The 17698-nt window shown below is 51.0% G+C and overlaps 1 protein-coding gene across 1 annotated transcript; it reads left to right on the top strand.

Moving 5' to 3' along the window:
• Positions 1 to 5283: 5283 nt before the first annotated feature.
• Positions 5284 to 16351, top strand: LOC103196687 (serine/threonine-protein kinase PAK 6). Its single transcript, XM_007940455.1, has 8 exons — positions 5284 to 5487; positions 6949 to 7608; positions 12403 to 12900; positions 13044 to 13177; positions 13515 to 13641; positions 13758 to 13883; positions 14337 to 14471; positions 16184 to 16351. Exons 1-8 carry the CDS (start codon positions 5284 to 5286, stop codon positions 16349 to 16351), a joined length of 2052 nt encoding a protein of 683 aa, XP_007938646.1.
• Positions 16352 to 17698: the final 1347 nt, after the last annotated feature.

Below are 17698 nucleotides of genomic sequence, written 5' to 3'. Positions count from 1 at the left end.
TTGAACTCACCATATTTTGAATGAGTCTGAGCAACCTGCCATTAGTTGTTGATTTCCCATTAGCTAAGTGACTGGTTCTGATTTCTTTCTTTATTCCCTTTTTTTTTTTTTTTGGTAAATATATACATAGCAAAACATACAGCAATTCAACAATTTCTACATGTACAGTTTAGTGATACAGATTACATTATTCAAGTTGTGTAACCATTCTCACTTTCTCTTTCCAAATTATTCCACCAACCATCAATATAAACTCACTGCCACCGAAGTTTCTCATCTAACCTTTCTAGTTGCTTTTGTCAGTTTGATCACCTATGGATAATTTCTTTAAAAAGCACAATTCTCAAAGCAAATATTATTTATTAATTAAGCTAAACTACTATTCGGTTTAAGGAGCCCTGGTAAGACAGTGATTAAGCACTTAGCTGGTAAATAAAAGGTTGGTGGTTCAAACCTACCAGCTGCTGCATAGGGGAAAGATGTGGCAGTCTGCATCTGTAAAGATTTACACCTTGGAAACCCCATGGGGCAGTTCTACCCTATCCTATAGGGTCACTGTGAATCAGAATCAACTCAATGGCAGTGAGTTTGGTTTGACTTATTGTTTGTTTTAAAGATGATGTACGGAGATAGTAATAGTTTAAGGTTTGAAGATGACCTCAGGGCAATAGTATTGGGGGTCATCCAGCCTCAATGACTCCAGAAAATCTGGATTTCATAAAGATTTGAAATTCTGTTCCACATTCTCTTTCCCCTTCTGATCAGGATTCTTCTATAGAATCCTTGAGCAAAACATTCAATAATGGGAGCTGGGCACCATCCAGTTCTTTTGGTCTCATGGCAAAGGAGGCAATTGTTCATGGAGGCAGTTAGCCATACATTCCATTCCTTCCCCTGTACCTGACTCTCCTTCTTCCTCTGTTGCTCTAGGCAAATAATTTTTTTTTTCCTTTTTACCTTGGATGGTTCCTCGCAAGCTTATATATATATTTGTTGTTGTTGTTGTTATGTGCCGTCGAGTCGGCCCCGACTCATAGCGACCCCTCCTTGGGTTTCCAAGGCAGTATCACTACGGAAGTAGTATTGCCCAACCTTCCTTCCGAGGAGTGGCTGGTGGGTTTGAACCGCCAGCCTTCTGGTTAACAGTCAAGTGCTTTAGCCACTATGCTACCAGAGCTCCTGGGTGAAAGTTTACAAAGTAAATTACTTTTCATGCTGTATGCATATTTTGTTTCAAGACATTGATTGCAGTCTCCATAATGTAACAGCTCTCTTCTCTTTTCCTCCCTGTGGTAACTTTTTTTCTGTGTCCTTCTTTCCTGTGCATTCCTGCCCTCTGAGCTATCTCCCTGTGCAAATACTGCTCTTCTGACCTCCATGATTGATTGTTCTAAGGAGTGTACCTACCTGTTGTAGATGTTTACCTTATACTCCTGTCTATTGTTTGGCTGGAAGCCACAGGGAGTGAGTTCAATTCCAGGCTAGGGGCCATAGTCTCAGGGGTTTCACCAGTGTGTATCAGACCAGTCATCCTGGTCTTTTTTTATGATTTTGAATTTTGTTCTACATTTTTCTCCTACTCTATTCAGGATCTCTTTCTCTGATCCTTTTCCAAATGGTTGACAGTGGTAGCCGGGCACTGTCTAGTTCTTCTGGTCTCAAGGTCTTGTAGGCTGAGGTTCGCATGGTCCACTAGTCCCTTGGACTAATTGTTTCCATGTGCTCACAAGCTTTTACAACCCTAAGCACCACACAACAAATTAGGAGGTAGAACAGATACACTAAAACAGCATTAGGCCAGTTGACTAGAATGTTCCATGAAACCATGACCTTAAACCTCCGAATCAAAAAAACAAATTCCATGAGGTATTTGGTTTTACATAAGCATCATCATCAGCTTCTCACCTTTTGTTCTTGTTGTAAATATATATATAACACAACAGTTGCCGACTTGACCTTTTTCAGGTGTACAACTTAGTGATGTCAATTCATTAGTCATGTTGTACACTGTTACCCTCAATCAATGTCAAATTTCCCTTCAGCACTCTCATTTCTAAATCTCTACTCACCCTATCCCAAAGGCTGAGCTCAGCTGATTGCTTCTGCAGGTCCCACCCTCACCATCAGATCCCCAGACTCTAGGATTCCTGGGCCATCATTCTCCTCAGGCCTTTCCTGCTGCTTCTGGGGAGAACTTGTTTTGGAACTGCTGTTAGAGTGGACTCAGGAGGAGGATCTCAGAGTCAGCTAGACCATTTGTTGAGGATGCTTTCTCAATGCATTTCTGTAGAAAAGGCTGGGCACTGGGTTACAGGTAAATGAAGGTGGAGAGAGAGGGATATTCTGGGGAAAGAAGTATCAGCCAGCTCTTCTTCAACAGTAGGGTGTGTCCCTATGCCTTCCGAAAGAATTCACGGAGCTAGGGAGGGAGCTCTGGTAGCATAGTGGCTAAGACACTTGCCTGCTAACTAGACGGCTGGCGGTTCAAACCCACCAGACACTCCTTGGAAGGAAGGTTGGGCAATCCTACTTCCATAGTGATACTGCCTCAGAAACCCAAGGGAGGGGTCGCTATGAGTCGGGGCCGACTCGACGGCACATAACAACAACAACAACAGGAAGGAGGCAGAAATAGTCAGCTAAATTAATCTAGGGATAGAGGGTCTGCCCGTGAGGCTGTGAGGATAGCATGAAGATGCTTCTGTAGCAAAAGGCAAAGGCTGAGAAAGAAGAAGTCAAATTTTAACAAACCATGAAGAATATAAGAGAATTTGGTGAAGCCCCCAAATCCCAGGACCCTGAAATCAAGCATGATCCCTTGACAGGTAAATCTCAGAAGAAAGGAGTTGGGTATCACTCACAGAGCTGTATTCCCACAGGGATACACACAGAGAGAAGATAGCAAGAAACAGCCACCCTTTACTGGGACTCTGCTCTCTTAATACTTCCTAAACCTTGTGAGATACCTTTTTTTTTAAACTCCATTTTGTAAATGAAAAGTGAATAAAACCAAACTCACTGCCATTGAGTTATTTCTAACTCATAGCAACCCCCATTGGGTTTCTAAGGCTGTAGGTCTTTATGGAAACAGATTGCCTCAGCGTTCTTCCACAGAGCAGCTGGTGTGTTTGAACCACTGATATTTTGGTTAGCAGCCAAATGCCTTAACCATTACACCACTAGAGCGCCTTTAAATGAAGAATACTGACACTTGGGTTGTTGAAGTAACTTGCTCAAAGTCTCCCCAAATTAGCAATACACCTGTAACTCAAACAAGCATGTTTAATCCTAAAGTCCTTGGTCTTTTGGGGTCCTACATGTGTGGCTTTTCCCTCAGGGAGCATTTAGTAGACTGAACCTCAAGGCTCTGAGAAATGGCTGACTTGCCAAGCAATATGACATGGCTTCAGATTATTCATGCACAGTGAATTCCTTCTTAAGAAAGCAGTAGCTTTGGGGGAACACTGTGACATTCTCAGTGGACACCAACTGCTTCCCAGATCTGTAACTGACTCTAGAATGTTATAAGGTGGTTCCAGAGAAGGAGCCAAATAGAATGTCATAGCTCTGCATTCCAGATCTTTGGAATCTTAGGTGAGTGAGCAAACCAGTTGTTTCCCTTCTTATGTCAGGTTGTTTCTTGAAATTTGAAAGTAAAGGTTCTGGGTGACATAAGAGCCCACTGAGCTGCTTGTATTCAAGCAAGAGTATTCAAGTGGGCACCCCTGACTCAGACTTCCATCAACATGTGGTCCCAGGCTGGAGCTCCTCCCTGAAGGCTAGGCTAGAACAGCACTTTGTAACACTTCCTCTTCCAGGTTTCCAGTTTCCCTCTCTCAGGTGTAGTCACATTATCTCTTACATGCCTAGTTCACTCCTAACTGTTGGCGGAGCTCAGTAAGACCTTAAGCAAACCCAGAACTGACAAAACGAAGTATGGAGATTCAACTACCAGTGATGCTGTGTACACTTGAGAGCGTGTTTAGAAGTTCAGGCAGGGGAGTGCAGCTGCCCAATACCCCTCTGACCAAAGGACGGTCCTCCTCTACTGGGGAAGGTCATCCTCTTCAACTGAGTATACAGCTTCAGGGGAGATGCACATGGAGCAGTGAGGGATGACGGGGACACCTGCCTGGCCAGCCAGATCAGCCAAATCAACACTGGCAATCAAAGGGGTGACAGATGTCGCAGCCAGATCGCCCTCACTTCCGATGTAGAACACACTTGAAAAAGTGCTCCAAGGGGAGGTAGGTCTCTCTCTTTCCAGGTGAGCTTTAACCCTCAGAGTGCCACCCCTCACCCACCTCAATCTGTCCCCTTGGCTCAGGAACTTTCTTCAGTCAGGGCAAAGTACCTAGTGACCAAGAGGATCCTTTCTGGGCCCCCTGGCCCTATGATAGGGGTCCCTGGGTAGCACAAGCAGGTAAGTGCTGGGCTATTAGTAGAAAGTTATCAATTTGAACTCACCCAGAGGTGCCTCAGAAGAAAAGCCTGGCTTTCTTCTGCTTCTGAAAGTTTGGGGCATGAAAGCCCTATGAAATGCAGCTCTGCTCTGAAACACATGGGGTTGCCACAACTCAGAATTGACTTGATAGTAGCTGCTTTGGTTTGGGTTGGTTCTATGATAAATGGCCCCACACCAGACTGTGACTTGGCTGGTTGGCTCTTGCTAATGTTGTGTATCCCATTAACAGTGTTCTATAAACTTAAATTGATTTTAAAAAAAAAAAAAAAAAAACTTTAACATACTATTGGGTTAAATTTGCTAATTTTATTGAGGATTTTCACATTTATGTTCATAAGTGAGAGTGGTTCAAATTTTCCTTTTCTTATGCTGTTCTTATTTAAGAATCCAAGTCATACTACCTTCATAAAATGAGTTTGCTGGCTTTTGCCCTCTTACCTCCTTTCTTAATTTCTTGACAGTGGGGTGCTGTTTGTGATGGGCTTTGGGTTTTATAAAAACACGCCCCCCTCCCAGTCTGCCTCCCTCCTGGGCAGGGGCCTCGGAGCACAAGAAGACAGACACCTCTTTTCCTTGTTTATAGTCTCTGCTGGCTTATTTATGGTGCTTTTATTGTGTTTTGGGGACTGCTCAGCCGGGAGCCAACCATTTCCCTGAGGAAGCAGGGATGAGTATAAGGGCAGCCAGGGGGCTGAGGACAGAGGGTTGTGTGATGGGGGCAGGGTGAGGGGCAGGGGAGCCCAGACCCTGGGCCTCCAGCACCCACTGCAGCTCTGGTTGACTGGTTAACCTCAGCTTGACCTCCCCGGGCAGGCACCATGTTCCGTAAGAAAAAGAAGAAACGCCCTGAGATTTCCGCCCCACAGAACTTCCAGCACCGTGTCCACACCTCCTTCGACCCCAAAGAGGGCAAGTTTGTGGGGCTCCCCCCACAATGGCAGAACATTCTGGACACACTGCGGCGACCCAAGCCTGTGGTGGACCCTTCACGCATCACACGGGTGCAGCTACAGCCCATGAAGGTAAGGTGGGTGGGCAGGGGTGCTGGATGAGTTCAGCCTCCCCCACGCCACAGAAAACCATGCCTGGCAAAACCACACCTGGAGCAACCACTGAATAACCAGTTACCAATTTCCTGCTAAGCAGTCTCTCCTTCTCCTCCTGGGGAGTCCTTCTACTGGCTTGCCAGATTTTATAAATATAGGATGCCCAACTGGTAGCATAGTGGCTAAGGCACTTGACTGCTAACCAGAAGGCTGGCAGTTCAAACCCACCAGCCACTCCTCGGAAGGAAGATGGGGCAATCTACTTCCATAGTGATACAGCCTCAGAAACCCAAGGAGGGGTCACTATGAGTCGACGGCACATAACAACAACAACAACTGAATGTGAATTTCAGATAACAATGAACAATCTTTTGATATAAGTATATGTCCCATGCAGTATCTGGGACATGCTTATACTCAAAAAGTAGTCATTGTTTGTTTGAAATTCAGATGGGACTGGATGTTCTGTGTGTTTATCAGGCAACCCCGTCAGTGGGACTGGATCAGATAGGACCGACCTCTCTCTGCCAAGGCCTCTGGAAGCGGGGGAGCCCAGGAGCCCAGACGGGCTGAGGTCTCTCACAGACCAGGGGAATTTAGTTGTGTGGGTCGAGAAGGACAGATCCAAAGCCTGGGAGGGGTTGGGGCGAGAGGCCTTATCAGGGTGCAGAGGCCAAGTAGCCAGGTATGTGGTCTCTGCCTCCTTTGATAGCTCAGTACATCTCTTTTTTTTTTTTTTGTATATTTATTTACTTACACCTCAGATGTTTAATTTTAATTTAATTTAATTTATGTTTTTCTTCTTCTTTTTTGATTTTTAATTTTGTTGTGATTTGGGTGAAAGTTTTCTGAGCAATTTCATTTTCCATGCAGCAGTTCATACACATTTTGTTTCATGACATTGACTGCAATTCCCCACAGTGTAACAGCTCTCTTCCCATTTCCTCCCTGTAGTTACCTCTTCCCTGTGTCCTTCCCTCCCATGCACTCCTGCCCCCTGAGCTGTCTCCCTGTTAGCACATCTCTCAGAGGCAACAGGAAGAGCTAGAGCATGGCAGCCTGCCCGGGCCAACCCAGTGGCAGCTGACTCCACCCTTGTTCCCTCAGCTCCCCAGGCTCTGTTGATCATACTGCTGGATTGTAACCTTGCAGTGACCCAGTGGGTCTGTTCTGCTGCCCTGCAAGCCCCAAGGAAACAGGCCTTAAATGCATTCCTGTATCCCTACACCAGTACAGGCCTGACCCACTGTGGGCCTGAGTAAGTGGTAGGAAAATTAATGAACAGAAATACACCATAGCAAAGAAGAGCCTGAGAGGCCCACAGGTGTTCCTCCCAAGACCCAGTGCCCCAACTCCTCTTGCTATTCCATGAACAGAAGGGTCTCTGGCTCTGCCATGAACACGCTGTTCATTCCACTCTTCTCTCCTCCCCCACAGACAGTGGTACGGGGCAGCTCAGTGCCCACAGACGGCTACATCTTGGGGCTGCTCAATGACATCCAGAAGTTGTCGGTCATCAGCTCCAACACCTTGCGTGGCCACAGCCCTACCAGCCGGCGGCGGGCACAGTCCCTGGGGCTGCTGGGGGATGAGCACTGGGCCACTGACCCGGACATGTACCTACAGAGCCCTCAGTCTGAGCGCACTGACCCCCATGGCCTCTACCTCAGCTGTAACGGGGGCGGCCCAGCAGGCCGCAGGCAGATACCATGGCCCGAGCCGCAGAGCCCACGGGTCCTGACCAATGGGCTGGCTGCGAAGGCACAGTCCCTGGGCCCCACCGAGTTCCAGGGTGCCACGCAACGATGCCTGCAGCTGGGCGCCTGCCTGCAGAGTTCCCCACCAGGCACCTCGCCCCCCACAGCCACTGGTAGGCGTGGGACCAAAACTGCCAGGCATGATTCCGAGGAGCCCCGGCCACAGTCCTGCCTGGTGGGCTCAGGAATTGGCAGGCCCAGCGGGGAGGGCAGCCCCAGCCCCAAGACCCAGGAGAGCAGCCTTAAGCGCAGGCTATTCCGCAGCATGTTCCTGTTCACTCCTGCTACGGCCACAGCCCCTCCGAGCAGCAGCAAGCCAGGCCCTCCAACACAGACCAAGGTAGGTCGGCCTGGGGCTTCCCTCTGGGGCCACTTGCAGGAGGCTAGAGTAGCAGGGACCCTCCTCACTTACAGGGTCAGGGCTGAGGAGAGCGTGAGGGACCACACTGAATAAGAAACTGCTAGCTCAGGATTCTACTCTGAACCAGCTGAGCCCACCATCCTCTAAAGGCTGAGCATGTGTGAGTCCAAAGTTGCAAGCCAGCCATTTTTCAGAGGGGCTGTGGTGTGTCCAGCTTACCCTCCTGCCCTCTGGGTGTGTCAAGGCGACCACACTGGGAGGCAGACAGCCCCCTGAAAAGCATCATCTTTAACTAGAAACCCAGAGCAGACCCTCCCCCTGCCCAATGCCTAGTAGCCCTCACCAGGCCCCTCAGACATAGGCCTCCAGCCCTATGGAAGGGTCTCCCCTTGCTCCCTCTTCTAGAACTGCTTCGCCTCTCCACCCCTCACTTGCCCCAGGGCTCTCCTGAACACCTGTAGATGCTAGGGCATCAGAAATGTTCATGTGAACTCTCTCCTCTAGTGAGGTTTCCTTCCTTCCTTCCTGGGTTCTTTCCTTTCTTTCCTTCCTACATTCCTTCCCTCCCTCCCTCCTTCCTTCCTACTGACCTTCTTCCCTTCTCCCTCCCTTCTATCCTTCCTTCCCTTTTTATCATGCTGTTGTTTTGTTTAACATGTATTTAACTATTTATTCTCAAGTGTATGCGTCCTGTGAAAAGCTTGCGGATTGAATTTGTCTGGGTCTGGGAGCTTTTGGCATGCATGACAGCCAGAGGGACATATATTTTTCTTAGAAAAAAGCAAGCAGTGAATAGAGCCCTAATGGTGACATAGCTGCACCTTGGCAGGCAGACTGGATTCTTACATGCCCTATGACATCCTGTCCATGGTGACAGTAGCTTTCTTTCCCATTTGGCAAATGAGAAGACTGACTCAGAGTGTGAGGCAACTCCCTAGGGGAGGATAGTCGGGGCCACTGTCTCCCAGTTTCTCGGCTTACTGTTCCTGGTGACAAGGCTTTATGACCATCACAGCTGGCTGTTCTCTAGCTCCTTCTTGAGGGCAGGCAGACATGAGCTTAGGCAACAGCACGAGGGCTTTAAGTCACACCAAGAAAACAACTGCCTGCCAGCAGCGTGGGTTCTCAAGCCACTCTCTCCTAGGGGCTTTAAAAACAAGCCTGGATCCCCCCACCCCACCCCATCTATGTCTGATGGTATGAACATAGTCTGGCTGAATGGGGAGGTAGCTGAGGGGGATGGCATGGACCTAACAACCTTCTTAGGCTACTGCCAGCTCAGAGTCAAGCCTGAAGGCCACACCAGGGCTGGCACCTGGGCCTCATGCATTCCAGCTGGTGCCACACTCCTGTGGGAACAGAGGACAGTGGGCTGGGATATCCTATGGGGTGAGAGATGCGGGGGGTGGGGGTGGTGCAGAGGTTGAACAGGTGAGCTATGATTAGATGTGTCATGTGAGGATCATGAGTGTCTATGAGCTGAGTGGTCTGTGAAAGGCTGTGCACCTGGGGAGACAGTCCCTGAAGAGCTCAGATGGGAGTAGGGCAGTATTGCATACTGCAAAGGGAGATGTGAGCTGGAAGTCGGTTCCTCTCTGGCCCCTTGGATGGGCTTCAGGAATTGGAGAAAAGGGGTGTCCACAATGGGCTGAGCTCCTGCCAGCACCCTACAGCAGGGGAACAGGCCCATCCTCCCAGCCTCTGTCCACCTGTCCATCCCCACTGTTTCTGAGTACCTACCATGACCACTGCTGCTGGGATGCGCTGGGTGTTCTGACATCTGAGGAAGCAGGTCGTGGTGGTGGTCTTGTGCTCAGAGAAACCAGAGTCCCAGAGCAGTGGTTTCCTTGTAGGCATCTAAGCCATACCTTTCCAAATAAATACTCTCAAGCAGGCCCTCTCAAAGGTAGAGCTGAGACATACTCTGAGGTGCTCTAGGCAGGATTTCTCAACCTCAGCACTATTGGCACGTTGGGTGGATAATTCTTTGTTGTGGGGACTGCCCTGTGTATCGCAGCATTACTCTACTCACTAAATGCCGGTGGTACCACCTCCCCTCATGACAACCACAAATGTCTCCAGACATTAGCCAGTGTGTCTTTGAGGACAAAAGTGCTCCTGGTTGAGAGCTACTGCTTTAGGCAAATCTCAAACTCAAATGGAGAGAGTGGAGCTTCCTCCTCCCCCACTCTACACCCAGGAGGCCCTGGACCAAGCCCGTGGCCCTCTGCCCTGCAGTCCACCCACAAGGGTTGACTCTGAACACTCACAGCAGCTCCCTCCAGTGGCTGCATGCTGGTTGTGAGGAGGGCCTGTGACCCTAGGACTAAGACTCAGCCCTATTCACTTGGGCTAAAGAGCCAAAGATCTAGAGTAGCGGGCAGGGGAACAAAGAAGTCAGACATCTTATTAGGAGCTTGGAGGAATTTAGAAGTGGCTCCACCTAGAGTCAGAAGGGCCAAATCTTAAGACCTCAACAATCAGCAAACATTGGTTAAGCACCTGCTGTGTACCACCTACTCTGTTATGTGCTGAGGATATACACCGTCAACAGGACCACAGCATCAGTGTCTGAGGTTACGCTGATGGGACTGAAGTCCGGCTCTGCCCCTTGCTACTTAGTGTCTCTTATGACAAGTTACTTAACCTCTCTGAGCCTATTTTGTCATCTACATATGGGGATAATAATAGTATCCCATTTTATTTGTGAGGATTAAATGAGATCATGCATTTAAGGCACTTGCCAAAGTAGTAAGCCCTCAATAAACAGCATTTAATTTTTTTTTTTTTTAATTTATGACATAGCCTCTGAATTTAGGAACTTGCAATACAACCCTCAAGTTCTACCCTGTCACCATGGCCCAGTAAGGAAAAATGAGGCATCTGGATAAGTCCACGAATTACTCTATAGTGGCTTCCTTCCCAAGAAGAAGGCTCAGTCACATAGCTAACTCCAGAATTAATCCCAAAGCCCTTAACACTTAATTAACTCCATCTTGCTTCTGCTTTTCCTGTGGAGTGATTTAACAAATTTGGTCTGGTCCTTTCTTGTGGTCCCTCCTTGTGTGGACAAGCAGCAAAATCAAGCAAGGGACACTGGGGACTAGACCCTGCTGGAGTGAAGACTAACCTGGCCCCACCAGCACTGTGCCCTGGGCCGTTTGTGCTGGGCTCTTGCTGGATCCTTGCCTTTTCCTACTTCCATCCACTGGCCCCAGTGCCCATTCCCAGAACCAGGCTCCATCTCTGACCTTAGCTCTCACCTGCAGCAGTCTCATCACAGGGGTCTTGACAGCTAGGAGAGAGAGAGAGGGAGTCCCCCACCTTGGCTCCCAATGGCTTGTTCTCCCTGCCCCCACTCCATACCCAAATATCTGCAGAGCAGAAATACTGTCTAGAAACCTTGGAGGCCAGAAAGCGAAGGAAATCATTTTACAGTATTCCCTAGACTTACTTCAGGGGAGAGAGGGCAAGGGACCATCAGAGCAACCTCAGGAGCAGTGTCAGGTAGTCCCCAAGCCCTTTCCCGCCTCGCATGGATGCACATTTTCTGAGTTAATTCTACTATTTGAGTTAATTTCTACTACTCAGCAGGCCAACAGGCAACCTCCTTAGAGCCCTGAGCCTTGGGGCCTTGGGAGCTGCCTTTGGTGATCATGGAGAGGTATGCCCTACCTCCCTCCTAGTCCCTGCTTGGTGCCCTCTCGTGGAACCTCTGCTCCTAAGACATGGTATCACAGCTGAGTAGTGACCATGGTCCCTCCACCTACACCCAAGAACTCCCTGAGATCACAGCCACAGAGTCCATGTGCCCAGAGCTTCTGTAAGTATCTCCACAGTGCTTCTACATCAGAAATCCAGGGACCTGGTGAAAATGCAGTCTCTGCTCTAGATACTTCTGCTGGGGCCTGGGAATCTGCATTATCCAGCCCCCCAGATCACTCTGTACCCAATCCCCCTATTTAACAGAGGGACAGCTTCAGGGAGAGTAACTTGCCTGAGGTTCATCACAGGCAGAGCAGAGCCAGGATGGGGCCCCAATTCTCCTGGCCTTCCAGTCCTGTAGGGCTGCGCTGTACAGGGGGGAAGGATGAAGGGGCTGAGTAGTGACCATGGACCCTCCTGACAGCCAGAGAACCCCTCAGCTGGTAGCATGGCTCTTTAGTCCTCTTTTGTCCTTCTGTCAGGGGCTTAATCTCACAGCACAGATATGCAACACTGGCTCCCTGCTGTCAGGTGTGGGGCTATTAGACCCCAGCCACAGTTTCCCTGTTTTGGGAATCAGTGGGCAGCTGCCCTGCTGCTCCCTACCCATGACCCAGGGCCTCTTCCTGTGGGCCATTGGCTGGCTCGGGTCAGGTGGGTGCAGGGAGCCGCCAAATGAAGAATGCCTCTGACCCCAGTCCCTGTGCAGCCCTAAAGCAAAGGAAAAACTGCTTCCCAGTAGTGGCCTTGGGGTCTGGTTGTCAGCGGCCAAGGAGTGACCCAGCACAAGGACACCCCAGGGACAGGGCTTGCTGTGTCTTCCCAGGAGCAGCAGAGAGGATGGAAAGAGCTGTTGTTGGGCCTGCTCACCTGAAGCCTCGGAGGCTGGTCTTCTGAGCGGGACTGTGGTTGGGTGTCAGCTGTTTGGAGATCTCTGCTCTCAGCAGCTCACTGCTTTGGTCTGAGGCCCTGTCTAACTCTGCCAGTGTCCAGGGGTCACCCTCAGGCAGTTTGCTCCAAACACTTCCACAGCCAAACCTCTTCCTGTTTCTTTCTTTCTCCCTGTAGTCCAACTCCTCTTTCCGCCCACCACAGAAAGACTGCCCCCCGAGCCTGGTAGCTAAGGCCCAGTCCTTGCCCGCGGACCAGCCTGCAGGGAACTTAAGCCCTCTGACCACCTTGGATACCAGCAGCCCCCAGAAGTCCCTGCGCACAGGCCCAGCCGCTGGCCCGCCTCCAGGTCGGTCTTCCCCAGCAGGCTCCCCCCGCACCCGGCATGCCCAGATCAGCACCAGCAATCTGTACCTGCCCCAGGACCCCGCAGTGGCCAAGGGTGCTCTGGCCAGTGAGGACACAGGCGTCGTGACGCACGAGCAGTTTAAGGCTGCACTCAGGATGGTGGTGGACCAAGGTGACCCCCGACTGCTGCTGGACAGCTACGTGAAGATTGGCGAGGGCTCCACGGGCATCGTCTGCCTGGCCCGGGAAAAGCACTCAGGCCGCCAGGTGGCCGTCAAGATGATGGACCTCAGGAAGCAGCAGCGCCGGGAGCTGCTCTTTAATGAGGTGGGAGGAGAGGGTGGAATAAGGGAGGGCCACTGGGATGGGCAGTGAGCCTGGACCCAGGCTAGACATCTGCATGCAGGGGCAGTGGGTGGCCATGCCTTTTGGGCACTGTGCCCATCACTCAGCTAACCCTTGCCCCTCAGGTGGTGATCATGCGGGACTACCAGCACCTCAACGTGGTGGAGATGTACAAGAGCTACCTGGTGGGCGAAGAGCTGTGGGTGCTTATGGAGTTCCTACAGGGTGGGGCCCTCACGGACATTGTCTCCCAAGTCAGGTAGGCAGCTGGGGGGCCGGGGCCCCCACTACTGATGCCTGCACCATTGCCCTGGCAGGGATATCAGGCATCCTCTGGCTCAGAAGGCTTGGAGTCCCTGTCATCATCCTGAGTGCCTGCTGCCTATTTGGGGTCAGTGAGACCCCATATCTCAGGGACATGCGGAAGAGAAGGGAGTCTCTAACCTACGTCCCAGTTTCCCCTGGGGCTGTGGCCTGATTAGACCGCTGAACACATGCCCAGGAGCTGTGGGCTTGGAACCAGGGACTCCTACCCTGCCCAGCCCAGCTGCCTTGCAGCCCTGCAAAGCTAGCGTTGCCCTGTCTTCCCTGTTCAGGCTGAATGAGGAGCAGATCGCCACCGTGTGTGAGGCTGTGCTGCAGGCCCTGGCTTACCTGCATGCCCAGGGCGTCATCCACCGGGACATCAAGAGTGACTCCATCCTGCTCACCCTCGACGGCAGGGTAGGCCCCTCCCCCTCCCTGCCCCACTGTGCCCCTACTTCCCTGCCCACAGTGTCACTTTTCCTCATACTTCCACACTCACCCCCCCCCTTTCCATTTCTCTCCCCAAACCCTAGGTGAAGCTCTCAGACTTTGGATTCTGTGCTCAGATCAGCAAAGATGTCCCTAAGAGGAAGTCCTTGGTGGGAACCCCCTACTGGATGGCTCCTGAAGTGATCTCCAGGTCTCTTTATGCTACTGAGGTAACTGGTCGCACCCCCAGTTCCTTCTCCCAGGAGCAGCTTGGAGACACAATTCTTCCCCTTGTGGCCTCCTCTAGAACATCCCACCAAAAATAATGCAGGTTCTCAGATTCCTACTTAGTCAATGCCCTCCCCCACTGTCCCCTGCCCCTTTGTAGATAAGGCTCCTCTCACCTGTGACTTTGCTGCCAGGAACAGGTCCCCAAAATGTTCCCCCTAGCTCCAGGGCAGGGTAGGGGTATGGCCAGTCCTCCCCATGGGTGATGGCCTTTCTCAGAGAGTAACTGACAGCTGTGTCCCTACAGTTAATGGTCACCAATGCAGGAAGTAACTGGCCAGAGGGCAGGTGGCCAGGGGAAGAAGGAGATAGATTTACCAAGGAGAGCTGGGACTAGCTGCTCCCCTCCCCTCCAGACTCTGGCCAGTGGGGTCAGGGACATTCTCTTCCTGCAGGTGGATATCTGGTCTCTGGGCATCATGGTGATTGAGATGGTGGATGGAGAGCCACCCTACTTCAGTGACTCCCCAGTGCAAGCCATGAAGAGGCTCCGGGACAGCCCCCCACCCAGACTGAAAAATTCTCATAAGGTCAGTCAGTATACAGGCTGTAAACCCCATCGACCCCATATTCTTGCTGGGGCTTACAGGATGGAAGCCTGATCTCCCAGGCCTTGGCTTCAGCCTCTCCCTTCCACAGAGCCAGAGCGTCTGGCCTCTCAGAAAGTCTTTTCTTTCTACATTCAAAACCTGCACCTGGGTGTGGAGCCACCTCTACCACACATACATCAGTTCACTCCAACAAGCTTTCCAGCTGCCGCTGCAGCAGCAGAATCCTTCCTCGGCAGGCAACTGAGAAGAACCCAGAGATACTGAAGCAGGGAAGCAGGGACACCAGGAATCCCTAACATCCTGAGAAGGAATCCAGGGAAGCCACAGTCACTCCCCCATTTGCCAGAGATTCATGCAGTGGTAGCGCTCTCAGGCCGTCCCAGCCAATCCCGCTGGTCCACCATCATTGCATATCCTGAATGCATCCAAGCCACAGTTTTCCCCTAAAACCAGTGTGTGTGTGTGTGTGTGTGTGTGCGCGCGCGTGCGCATATGTGTGCATGTGTGTGTATTTAACCCTTTTCTGCCAAATCCACTCCAAAACTGCAGGCCTTACCTGTGCACACCCTTGCTGATAGCCAGCTCCACAGGGCTCAAAACTGCACTGCCATCTGGTGGCCAGAGTGAGAAACTCCCAGTGCATTGGGGCCCAGTTCCTAAATGGCAAACAGTCACGCCTAGATGTGAGGACGGGAGCTCTGGCAGCATAGGGGCTAAGACACTTGCCTGCTAACCAGACGGCTGGTGGTTCAAACCCACCAGCCACTCCTCGGAAGGAAGGTTGGGCAATCCTACTTCCGTAGTGATACTGCCTCGGAAACCCAAGGAGGGGTCGCTATGAGTCGGGTTTGACTCGACGGCACATAACAACAACAAGATGTGAGGACTGACAGGAAATAACTCCAGAGATAACTGAACACTGATGGCCCTTGGAGTCCACACTGCTGACCCCAAGATGAGGAGATAGGGAAATTTCCAGCTGGCTAATTCCCCACCCCAGAGGATGTAGCCTTGTTTGACAGGCCAAGACTCAGCCTCATTCCAAGATAATTGGTTCATAATGAATTATCACCCCGAAGGCAGTTGGAGCCTCTCTTGGGAGGGCGAGAGACTGAGGGGACAGGTCCTTGCCTTAGATTGTAAGGCTTGGAGCAAAAATAAATCTTCCTTTTCAAGTTCCACCTTGTTCTCTTCTATTTTTCAAAGCACTTCCTTGTTCCTGACTAATTACATATTTTTTTCTTCACTTAAAGCCCAATTTGGCAGACAGGGAAATATACTTTATCATCAGCCCATTTTGCAGAGGAGCAAACTGGGGGCTCAAGAAAAGTTGCAACATTCCTGAGATCAGGAATAGAGCCCAGACCAGGTCACTAGATGCCAAGCCTAAGCCCCTTCCAAAGAGCCCCAACACTGAAGCAGAGGTGAGGAGTGCATTGTACTTGGACCTCACTCAGCTCCCCAGAGCTCTGGCATCCTAATTCCATTGCTCAGCAGCTCCCCCTAGAGGTGGACTGGCCACATTTCCCAGACTTGTGACGACCTTTACCTAACCCGATTAATCCAAAAAGCACTCAGCCTGGGAGAAGCCAGGAAACAGAAAACCAGAAAATTAAAGACTGTCAAATGATGGCAGGGCCAGGCAGGCAAGTTATCCCAAAGTGACTGCAAACCATGCCCTGTCTCCACAGGTCTCCCCAGTGTTACGAGACTTCCTGGAGCGTATGCTGGTACGGGACCCCCAGGAGAGAGCCACAGCCCAGGAGCTCCTGGACCACCCCTTCCTGCTGCAGACAGGGCTGCCTGAGTGCCTGGTGCCCCTGATCCATCTCTACCGCAAGCAGACCTCCACCTGCTGAGCCCACCTCAGAGTGCACCCGACACCCGTGCCAACAGGCAGGGGACACTAGGCAGTCAGCCTGCAGGGAGGACCCACCTGCCTCATTCTCTCAGTATTCTCTCCAAAGATTGAATGTGAAGCCCTACCCCATCCCTCCTGCCCCTCAGCCCACTGGGCCAGGCTGGACCTGTCCCCTCAGTCTCTCGCCCTCCCAAGAGAGGCTCCAATTGCCTTCGGGATGATAAAGACTCCTCCTGCAGGATGACCCTTTGTTATTTGCACAGGGATATTTCTAAGAAACACGCAGACCAGCGCTGGCCACTGTGGCCAAAGCAGCAGTAAGGGCTGCTGCAGTTTTTAAAAGACAGTTGTACCCTAGCATCCCAGGCCACCCAAGAGGGCAGACTGCCTGTCTTCACATGGATACTTACCATTCTCAGCTCCAACTCCAAATCTTGGGGTCTTTTGAGAGAGCCACAGGGAAACTTTTTATTGCCTGAATCCTTCTCCTTCCCTTGTGTCTGACTTCCTGAAGGCACAGTCCCACTGAACCTGCTTCCTGACCCACTCCACTGACATACACCCTCCCTACACAGCCTGGTCAGAACTGTGAACAGCCTGTTCACAGGGCACGAGAGTGGAGGGGGTGTGTTTTGGGTGAAAGAGGAAGAACGGGGTTGGTGGTAAAGGTGATCGAACTTTTTAGAATAGAGGAAACTCTGTGTGTGTGTGTGTGTGTGTGTGTGTGTGTGGTGTGTAAGGGGAGGGAGGCCACCCCCAACAGCCTGAGTCCCTTCAGATCATCCACAGCCAGCTTCAGTAAGGCTGCCCTATCCCCTCTCCTAAGTTCTGCTCTGAAGGGACCTTCTTTCCTGGCCTACCTTTCCATTTCTCAGTCCTGTGTTTCTACCTGCCTGGTGAATAAGGCTGAATTGAGTCTGACACATCCTGGGGTCTCAAGACGTTTTTGAGTGGCTTCCAACATTGTGTTTCTCCTGTACTGTAGAGCCTGAGAGTCAGAGACAAGGATGATAAGGGAAGTGAATCTTTATTGTGAACTTCATCTCGACAAACAGGGCATCAGGAACCCATTCTTCTCTTTGGAATCCTGTTCTGGGGAACCAGTTTGGGAGGTTCCTTCATATCAAGAGGATGGGCACCGCACCTGTCAAACCATCTGCCCCTGCTGCCTCCTCAGAGACTTGTCTCCTTGTCCCGCTTCCCTCCCCACCTTCAGGGCTGCTGTGAGAAAATTCCAGGGAAGAACGTCAGGTGTCCGGACCCTATCTAGATAATAATTTTAGATTCCTCTGCTCCCTAGTGGTCTGCTTTGGGGCAAAATATTGCAAGGACTTTTTTAAGGGTC

This window comes from Orycteropus afer, unplaced genomic scaffold, assembly GCF_000298275.1.
Source record: "Orycteropus afer afer isolate SDZICR_OR568_19922 unplaced genomic scaffold, OryAfe1.0 scaffold00068, whole genome shotgun sequence".
Classification (NCBI taxonomy): Eukaryota; Metazoa; Chordata; class Mammalia; order Tubulidentata; family Orycteropodidae; genus Orycteropus; species Orycteropus afer.
Note: the sequence above shows the minus strand (reverse complement) of the source record. Positions and strands in the feature narration are given on the sequence as shown.

Bases quoted from the DNA above. Each gene is read 5' to 3' on its own strand.
- LOC103196687 (XM_007940455.1), top strand. From the start codon at position 5,284: ATGTTCCGTAAGAAAAAGAAGAAACGCCCTGAGATTTCCGCCCCACAG. The intron at 5,488-6,948 runs GTAAGGTGGGTG...CCTCCCCCACAG, and splicing joins TGCAGCTACAGCCCATGAAG to ACAGTGGTACGGGGCAGCTC. The intron at 12,901-13,043 runs GTGGGAGGAGAG...CTTGCCCCTCAG, and splicing joins GGGAGCTGCTCTTTAATGAG to GTGGTGATCATGCGGGACTA.